Source organism: Nannospalax galili, unplaced genomic scaffold, assembly GCF_000622305.1.
Source record: "Nannospalax galili isolate Female #2095 unplaced genomic scaffold, S.galili_v1.0 scaffold2378, whole genome shotgun sequence".
Taxonomy (NCBI): domain Eukaryota; kingdom Metazoa; phylum Chordata; class Mammalia; order Rodentia; family Spalacidae; genus Nannospalax; species Nannospalax galili.
The window spans coordinates 9,166-19,436 of NW_008340540.1; the positions used below are offsets into that span (position 1 = coordinate 9,166).

At 45.3% G+C, this 10,271-nt stretch overlaps 1 protein-coding gene across 7 annotated transcripts in view; it reads left to right on the forward strand.

The window, feature by feature from the left end:
- Window positions 1-2,881: 2,881 nt before the first annotated feature.
- Window positions 2,882-10,271, forward strand: part of Stau1 (staufen double-stranded RNA binding protein 1) — a 27,928-nt gene continuing 20,538 nt past the window's right edge. For 4 of the 7 annotated variants that reach the window (XM_008835567.3, XM_008835570.3, XM_008835568.3 and 1 more), the window contains exons 1-2: window positions 3,993-4,157; window positions 5,839-6,004. In XM_008835567.3, coding sequence (XP_008833789.1) covers window positions 4,006-4,157; window positions 5,839-6,004 — 318 coding nt within the window. In that variant the 5' untranslated portion in view covers window positions 3,993-4,005. Of the gene's footprint in view, window positions 2,899-3,991; window positions 4,158-5,838; window positions 6,005-10,271 lie in introns of those variants that run through there. The other 3 variants (XR_607361.3, XR_607362.3, XM_008835572.3) reach the window with 2 other exon arrangements.

Sequence of the window (10,271 nt, forward strand, 5' to 3'; positions counted from 1 at the left end):
CGAGGGGGTGGGGGAATGGGTGGGGTGGAGTGTCCATCTTGGGGCGGGGACGTTCTGGAACTTGATCATTGTGCTCAGAGTTTTAAGTTTTTGTCCTAACAGCGTTAAGGTTTTAGACCAGAGTCTAAACATGCGTTGTATGTTTTTCATGAGAAACTCTGTGTTTAAGTCAATTTTACAAAAATCTTTCATGAGAACTGATTGTACACAATTTCTACGTGGATACCTTTCACAGAATCAGCTTATTATTTAATAGACAGAAAGCAAAAAGTTTTATTTGTACAGCCATCTTTCAAAGCAGTTTTTTTTTTTTCTTGGAGTGTCATTGGATAATAGAAAACAGATTTTTCTCAGCTAGTGAAAAATCTCAGTGAGTGAAGGTCCTTGCCATGCAAGCCTAGTGACCAAATTCAATCTGAAACTCATATAAAGGAGGAAGGAGAGAACCGACTCCAGAAGTTTTCCTCTAACCTCCACATGTGCACTTGTGGCACACTTGCACCCCCACATGTATGTACACACACATACACAAATAAATTAAAAAAGAAAAAGATTTTTCTACCTAGAAAAGCCAGTGGGGGAAAAAAAGAGCCAGGCATGGTGGTACGTAACTGTAACCCCAGTACTTGGGAGACTGAGGCAGGAGGATCATGAATTCAAGGCCTCTCTGGGTTGCATAGTGAGTTCCAGGCTAACCTGACTCTACAGTGAGATTCTTTCTCAAAAAAAAAAAAGAAGGGGCTGGAGAGATGGCTCAGCGGTTAAGAACACTGGTTGTTCTTGCAGAAGACCCAGGTTTGAATCCCAGCACCCACATGGCAGCTAACAACTGTATTTCCAGTCCCAGGGGATCCAACAGCCTCTTCTAACCTCTGCGGGCATTGCACGACACAGGTGTACTTACCTTCATGCAGGCAATACACGCATACACATAAAATAAAAAAGAAATTAAAAAAAAGAAATACATGCCTAAGATGCTTATTAGGAACCCTAATAATGCTGACTAGTCCTTTTAAAATATGACTATAAGCAGGGCGTGGTGGCGCATGCCTTTAATCCCAGCACTCGGGAGGCAGAGGCAGGTGGATCTCTGTGAGTTCAAGGCCAGCCTGGTCCACATAGTGAGTTCCAGGCCTGCTGGGGCTACAGGGAGACACTGTCTCAAAAAGACCAAAAAAATAAATAAAAAATAAAATAAAATATGACTATAGCAAGATCAGATGGCAAGATGCAGTCAGCATGAGGGTCTCACTTGCACACACACAGTCTTTTGTTTGTAGGTGTTTACGGTACAGCTGACATTAACTCCAGTCTGCCCTTTTCTTCGTGAAGGAAGGAATCCAGGTGGTATATGCGGGCCAAGACGGGCTCCTTCCAGAAGTATGTGTAGGGTGCCGTGCAGCATGACACCAGTGGATCTTGACTGGCCTGGGGTTTGAAGCACAGATCCTACTCCATTAGTGGTAAATGCTTCTTGGTCAGGAGACTCTAAAGTGATGATTCTCAGTCTGTAGTGCCTGACTGCTGATCCTCTGCACAGTTGGTTATGGGAAGGACACTGTCCCCAAACAGTTTCTAAGATTGAAAACAGTATAATGAAAATAAACCTTTTTAGCCTGGTGCAGTGCTGCATGCCTTTAATCCCAGCACTCTCAGGAGACAGAGTCAGGGGGATTTCTATGAGATCAAGGCCAGCCTGGTCTACATATAGATAGCAAGTTCCAGGCCAGCTGGGGCTACAGGGAGACCCTGTCTCAAACAACAACACAATAATAACAATTCACCTTTTCCCATGATAAGGCTGTGCAGTGTTGAGAGCTTAGTTTTTTGGTGGAATCATGTCAAGTTAGCATGACAATATTGCTTATAATCTGTCAATCAATAGTGTTTGTAGTTGTTTCCTGATTATTATCAAGGCTGGGAAAATACTTATTACCTACATATGAGCAGGGGCATGCAGATGTGGTGGTACATGCCTTTAATCCTAGATCCTGGCCAGCCTGGTCTACATAGTGAGTTCCAGGCCAGCTGGGATTGTAGGGAGACTCTCCAAAACAGATACCATCAACAACAGAAAGAAACCAAAGGAAAAACACCTAGGTACAAGCTGGTAGGTCATAGTGCTTCAAACAAGGGCCCCATGCAGGAGGTTAGGAGCCAAGAGGTGGGTTTAGGGGAGGTTGGGAGGCCCTTAAAGGAAGCCTTAGCTGATAGGCTGCATCAGTCCCCTGGTGTGCACGAAATCATCTTACTCCTGGCAAGCAGGTATGAGTCCTCTGGCTGATCTTCCTTTTGCCTTTGGTTTCTTTGTGGGTAGTCTGTCTTCAGATTAATTCTCCACTCCAGATAGATTCTCTGGGTTATACCTGCTCTTTTTTAAAATTTAAGGGTTTTTTTTATGTATATGAGTGTTTTGTCTGCATGCATATACATATATATATCCCTCATGTGCACTATGTGTGTACAGTGCCAAAGGAGGCCGGAAGAGCATGTTGCATCCCTTGAAACTGGATTTACAGAGGGTTGTTAGCCAGGAACTGAACCCAGGTGTTGTATAAGAGCGACCAGTGCTCTTAACTGCCAGGTTGTTTCTCTAGCCCCCATAGCTGCTCTTACAGTGATTCAGGTTCTACTTAAAATGCAACCGTATATCACACATATATATGTATAGAATTCTTGTGAGGAAGAGAGGTTAATAACTCATTTGACCTTCTGATTATACAAGCCTCAGATAGTCTTATGAATTTGATTCATAGGCAAAATTCAACTACTTACAATACAAAATCAAATTAATTTTTATTTTTCTCTATATAACATCCTAGTGGCATTTAAAAGTGAGTTTTCATGTACATCTCAATTGAAGTTGGTCATTGCTAGTGCTCTGTGTTTGATACGAAGGTAAGATTCTTGTTTTCTTTTTGAGCTAGGCAGCTTGGGCAGGCCTATATTTTCAGTTCTCTTTACTCAGTCTTCCTAGTTTGGGGATTATAGGCCTGGTGGGAAGGATTATTTTAAAATGTGGGTTGTGGGGCTGGAGAGATGGCTTCAAGGGTAAGAGCACTGACTGCTCTTGCAGAAGACCCGGGTTCGATTCCCAGCACCCTCTTGGTGTCTACAAACCGTCCTTAACTCCAGTTCCAGGGGAATCCGATGCCCTCTTCTGACCTCCGTGGCATTGCACAGTGCACACGGGTGCACTCACATGCATGCAGGCAATACACTCAGACACATAAAATAAAAATAATAAATACTTTTTTTTTTTTTTTTCTTTTTGAGACAGGGTCTCCCTATAGCCCCAGCTGTCCTGGAACTCATCTATGTGTCTGCGTGTGTGTGTGTGCATGTGCACTATTCATGGAGGCCAAAAGAGGGTGCCAGGGGACCCTCTGTATCACTCTCTGCCTGCTCCTTTGAGGCAGGGTCTCCCCCTCAACCTGGAACACTTGTTTTCTTGGCTAGGTTGGACGCCTACAACCCTAATGATCCTCCTGTGTCCACCCACCTCAGAGCTGGGGATCCAGCATGTAGGGACCTCGCTTGCTACGAGTGCTGGGATCCCAGCTCTAGTCTTTATGATTAGACAGCAGATGCTCTTAACTGCTGAGCCACATCACACATTATATGTATAAATTGTGGAATAAGTAATGATTTGGTCTGACTTGAGTCTACCACCTAGTACATATTTTCTAAAGTTGATAATTCTTAGGTAAAAATATAGTCTTGTGTATGAAATGGAACTCATTTTCCTAAAGTATGACCACAGGGCAGATTCATTGTAATGTCAGGAATGGAGACACCTGGATATTTTCTGGGCTTCATCTGCCATCTGCAGACATAGTCTACTTGCCTTGTCCTCCCTAGTTCTCTCTGCTGGTTCCTACACTATATTTTGTGTTCCTGACTGTGTCAGTGTCAGGAAACACAGTGGATCTTGGGTCTTATCTGATGCCCAGTAGTGTAGTGATTTTAATGATCATCAATCCAGTGCCTGAAGCAGTTCTTGGAATGTTTGTTGCAGAAAGTGTAACTCCTACTGTTGAGCTCAATGCACTGTGTGTGAAACTGGGAAGAAAACCGATGTACAAGCCTGTCGACCCTCACTCTCGGATGCAGTCCACTTACAACTACAGCATGCGTGGAGGGGCTTATCCCCCCAGGTATGTGTGCTCTGAATTTCTAGTGAAATTGGTGGTAATAGCTGATCTTCTAGCTCAAATGATGTGTATAAATGATGGAAAAGAAATGATTTGGTCTAACTTGAGTCTGCCAAGAGGGACAGAAGTCTCACTTGTGCATTTGGGACTATCTTGGGAACTGCTGTTTAAGCTACTGCCTTTGCAGACAGCCTGAGCATCTTGCTCATGGCCAGCTGTGGGCAGGCCCTGCTGTCTGGCTGCAGTTCTTATGACCGCTTTGAATAACAGCCACATTTCTCCATGACTTTTGCGGCCTGTGTGGTTGCTTGGTTGTTGTTAGTTGCTTTTTCATTTTTGAACTTGAATGCTTTGTAAAATACTAATTAATAGTCAAAAGTGCTAAGATCAGGGCTGGAGAGATGGTTCAGTGGTTAATAGGGCTGGCTGCTCTTCAGAGGACCAGGTTTGGTTCCCAGCCACCCACATGACGACTGACTGTCCAAAACTCCAATTCTAGGAGATCCAGTGCCCTCTTTTGGCCTCTGCAGGTATTGCATGCACAGGTGCACTTACATGTAGGCAATATAGTCATACACATAAAATTTAAAAAAATAAAATCTTGGGGCTGGAGAGATGGCTCAGCAGTTAAGAGCACTGATTGCTCTTGCAGAGGACCCGGGTTTGATTCCCAGCACCCACATGGCAGCTACGAACTGTAGCCAGTTCCAGGGGAATCCAAAGCCCTCTTTGGACCTCCGTGGCATTGCATGACACGGATGACTCACATACATGCAGGCAATACACTCATACACATAAAATAAAAATAAATTTTTTTTTTTAAATCTTAAAATTTTTTAAGGGTGTTGGAAAACCAGGTGTCATTGCAGAATGCTTATAATCTCAGCACTCAGAAGGTAGAGGCAGGAGAATCATCCTCTGTTATCTAGCAGTTTCAGTCCACCCTGAGCTATATGATACCTGGTCTTAAACAGGCTAGGTGGCACAGGGATACGCTTTTAATCCCAAGCACTTGGGAGGCAGAGGCAGAGGCAGGCAGATCTGTGAGTTCAAGGCCTGCCTGGTCTACATAGTGAGTTTCAGGCCAGCTGGGGCTATAGGTAGAACCTGTCTCAAAAAAAAAAAAAAAAATCTAACCAAACAAAAAAGTGTTATGTGTTACAGACCTTTACTGGCAGAAGTGAGACATTAGTAAATAAATCTGTCATCAAAATGGACATTTTTATTTTCTTTCCTTCTTTGATGGGGTGGTAGAGGGCAAAGCACTTCAAAATATAAGCTTTGAAGTCTGAGAAACCAGGGTCTGCTAGGCTTGGGCTGCTCGGATTTCCAGAAATGGGGGTCTTTTTAGACATCAGCCTTAAAATTCTCAGACTCCTTAGGAGACATGTAAGTGTAGATTGAAGTCTCAATGAAATTAAGTGGGTTTACATTGGTCATGGCCAGGGCCCCGTCTAGTCTAGATCCTGTCAGAATAACCTAGCATAACGGTCATTTGGTGGGGCAGTAGTGCGGTCTGTATCGTGCTACTTATACTGCACAGCAGTAATTCAGGGTGAGGTTCAGTGGAACTTGGGTTGTATTGGTGGAGTCAGTCCTAGCCAGCCAGCCTTGATGAGGCCATGGTAAAAGAAGGGTGGCTTACCAGCCCAAGACTGATTTCCTAACTCCCATTTATTTTTAGGTACTTTTACCCATTTCCAGTTCCACCCTTACTTTACCAAGTTGAACTTTCTGTGGGAGGACAGCAGTTTAATGGGAAAGGAAAGACGAGACAAGCTGCAAAACATGATGCTACCACCAAAGCGCTGAGGATCCTGCAGAACGAGCCCCCACCCGAAAGGCTGGAGGTAGGTTGGGTGCCTCTGCTCACCTTTGAGGAGCTGTGTGTAGTTACTGTGTGATGGCCTCATTCTGTGGCCTGGAGAGGACCTCCTTCTCATGTCTTGGCAAGAAAGTTCAGGGGCCTCCTTTTTCATTCTGGCACAGTTTGACCTGCACTTTGTGGGAACGTGTCAGGAAGGCTGTGACTCAGTGGGGTTGTGGAGAACATCCACGGGTGAGTTCCTTGAGACTGACGACTGTGCCTTCCAGACCCCACTGATCTGTGGTGCTAAGTTAGAGGATCTTCTCACCTGATTTGGCCAGCCTATTTTTTTTTCCCTTTTGATTTTTTTGACAAAAGGGGTCTCCCTGTAGCCCCAGCTGTCCTGGAACTCACTATGTAGAGCAGGCTGACCTGGAATTCACAGACATCCACCTGCCTCTTCCTCCCAAGCGCTAGGATTAAAGGTGTGCCTTACCATGCCTGGCTCAGGCTCTCTGTTATGTAGAAGGATTGTCATCTTTTGCTGCACAAGAGATCATCAGAAATCATAGTGCCTTTATTTTGCTCACAAGTCTGTGACTTGGGCAGGGCAGCTTGTTTGTTTCACACAGCTCTGGCAGAGGGGTTGGGGGCCTAGTGGCAAGATGGCTGGCTCCTAGCCAGGAGTTCATCTGTCTATGGCAGGTTACCTCCATTCCTGTGTAGTGGCTGGGGCTGCTTGTACTTTCTCACACTGTGGTGGCTGGAGCTTAAAGAATTCCTATCCTCAAAGATAGGAAATGGAAGCCAGTTTCTTAAGGCCCGCACCTAGAGATCATAGCCTGCTTTTGCTGACACAGAACCAAAGGAGATAGGAAACCTCACTTTTTATGTTGTTTTTATTGAAGTAAAGATCACATTAGATAAAACTCACTGTCTTAACCCTCTTAAATGTATAATTGAGTGGTTTCTGAAGACACTGACAGTGTACAGAAGCCTGCTTCTGGAAGAGAAGAGTGCTAAAGAATTCAGGGCCATGTTTTGTTGAGCCCAGCTAGGGCTTTGAATGCTGATCACATTCTGCCATTGAGCTACACACATAGCCTTGGGGCAAGATTTCAGACTACAGTGACAGGAAATGAATGTTGTTAAGGTTCAGATAGCCCAGCCCCCTCACCAACAGGGTCTCAAGGCCTTCTCAAGCTCCTGAGAAAAGGGAACCGAGCTGATCAGTGCCCTGGTCATTGAAGTCAAGAGAAGCAGATGTTTCTCCACTGTTTGGCCAACACAGCAGGCTTCCCCTTTGATCTCTAAAGAGAACAAGTTTTAATAGTCCGGCTCTCCCACCCGCCCTCTGCCCCCCAACTTTAAAAAAATATATATGTTCCCGCCTTCTGCAAGAAGCAGAAGCCTCCCTTTTAAAAAGACCCCAGCTCATGACCCGGGCAGACATTTTCCCTGCCCGGAAGGGAATCTGTCCCATGTATTCCTTTGCTAATAAACTCTACTTTCTCCTGATCAACCCTATTTGTCATATGGCTACTTTTTATCTATCAGATGTTAGCCTTGCTGACTAAATAGGAATGTTCTTCTTAGGCTGGCTCAGCGATTCCATGGTGTTGAGGGCCACACATTCGCGGGTATTTCTGAGGAGGCAGAGCTTAGCCTTCAGTCTAGTCACCAAAGGTATAGAAGGAAGCTGGAGGGCAGAAAACCTTGTGATTGTGTTTAATCACAGCAGAACGTGCCACCTACAAATATTCCTGAACCTTTGACTCTCTTAGTTAAGAATTTTACGAGTACAAAGATCTTACCTTCGACAGTGAGCTAAGGGCGTGAGAAGTCTTCAGTGGCTGTGCAGGGTGCTGGTGGCTTTGTGGCTGGCTGCTCAGAAGTGCTACTTTTTTTGTTGTTATGCTGTGTTTATAGCCTCCAGCTCGGTCACCTATCCTGAGGACCACATAGAAGAGAGCTGGGCTTCGTCTTAAAAGGATTTGGTAACCTTAAAAGGACTTGCTTCCCAGTAGTCAAACAGAAGGGTAGAAGGATCAGAGCTAATTTAGAGACTTGCCTTTGGTGCTGATGTGGTTGGTGTCAGATGGAACAGGTATCTCTCAGTTCCTGGTAGCCATCAGCTGCTGTGTAGGTTGTCTGCCAAGAGTCACTTTGGGAAGTTTAAAAAAAAAAAATCCCTAGGTTCAACCCACAGGATTCACATGTAGTGGGCCATGGCCAGACCCATCCTTGTGTTTCTGTCATTCCTGTGTTACCAGAGTGATCCTAAAGCATGACCATGCTGGGAACTATGGCTCCTTAGGGCTGCCAGTCCCTCAAAGGGCCTTCTTTATTTTTTTGGTCTTTATGAGACAGCACTTCCCTGTAGTCCCACCTGGCCTGGAACTTGCTATGTAGAACAGGCTGACCTTGAACTCAGAGATCTACCTGCCTCTGCCTCCCAAGTGCTGGAATTAAAGGTGTGCACCACCATGTCCAGCTAACACACTGTGCTTTAAAATGATCTCATGGCCGTTTTTTTGTTTTTTTTTTTTTGCAATCACTAAACTTAGGGCCTCATGAATGCTAGGCAAACAACTCTACCATTGGTGTACTCCCAGCACCTGTTTTGTAGAAAATACTTTATTTTTATTTTATGTGTACAGGTGTACTGCCTGCATGTATGTGAGTGCACCCGTGTCGTGCAGTGCCTCAGAGGTCAGATGAGGGCGTCGGATTCCCCAGAAACTGGAGTTAAGGACTGTTCGTAGCTGCCATGTGGGTGCTGGGAATTGAACCCAGGTCCTCTCCAAGAGCAGTCAGTGCTCTTAACCGCTGAGCCGCCTCTCCAGCCCCTCCCAGCACCTGTTGGACCTTTTAAATCCATATTTACACTATGGGATCTTAGGGCTCTTAATTTTCCCGTATTGAAGACATTTTCCCATTTGTCATCCATCGTATCCTTTGAACACTAGTCATCTGTTCTCTGATACACTTAAGGGAGAGCATGGGAGGCTTGATGCCCTCGTGGGGTTGGTGGCACAAGTGAAGTAGCTGTCACAGCCTTTTTTTGCATGCTCACAGCCTTCCTGGTCTGTTGCATTTTTTTTTTTTACGAAGGTGCAAAATAAGACAGGCAGGCGTTGCCATCTTTCTAGTCTTTTCTCCTTTTTGGCCGTTCATTGAAACCGGATGAGAATTCAGTTTTTTTCTTCTCCATAGTGGCTAAGAGAAGACAGGTGACAGGAAGGAAGTGAGTGGGATCTGCTGTTAGTGAGTCTCCATCTGATGGGAGCATTTTGCAGGGTAGAGCGTAATTCTAGTGTTTCAAAGTGGTATGAGGGCTCGGCCCCGGAACAGCCAGGTTCCAACAAGCAAGAGCCTTTGGGGAACAACTTGACTTAGTGGTGCCCTGGGAGCTGTGCCCTAAGCAGGGGTTCTCAGACACTGGGCATGTTAGAGACCTACTGATAGCAACAGCTGTGGGTTTGTGTTTTAAAATTCTTATTGAAATGTTAAAGTATTTTTGTTGTTTTATTCTGCAAAGTTAAGAGTAAACCAGTTTTAACTCTAGAAGAATAAAAGGGCCTACTGGAGCTACATGGTAGATCGCCTTTCCTGGCACACTGAGGGCTAAGCTTGGTTCAGATTGTGTTTTCTTTTTTGTGGTGCTGAAGATTGAACCCAGGGCCTTGCATGCTAGGTGAGTGCTTTAATGACAGAGCTACACCTCAGCACACACTTTTGCTATTCTTCGTATTTTATTCAACCACTGTGCCAGGTGGTTTAGTGTAGTGTGCAGTTTTTGTACTCAGGAGGCTGAGGCAGCAGGATCAAGAGTGTGAGGCCAATCAGAGTGAGACCCTGTTCAGAAATACTGAAATAGGCTTGAGAAATGGTTCAGAGGTGAAGAGCACTGACTGCTCTTGCAGAGGACCTGGGTTCAGTTCCCAGCACCCACATGGAGGCTAACAACTATCCATAACTCCTGTTTCAGGGGCTCTTTTCTGACCTCGGCAGGCATTGTATGACATGGGTGCACTTACACACATGCAGGCAATACACTCATATACATAAAAGAATAAATAAAATATTTTTTTTCCCTGGGCCTGCAAGAGATGCAGGCCTCTCTCTCCGGGGTAAGACAATTGGGCCCTCCACGCCTTGACACCGCCAGCCTCATTCACCCTCCCATCTCCCCCACCCGACTCTCCTCCGAGCCTGGGTCCTGTCCCATTCCTGTCTTGGCATCCTAGACACCAGGAACCACCAGTGCTTCCTGATCCTTTGCATCCAGACCAACTCAGTTCCTTCTC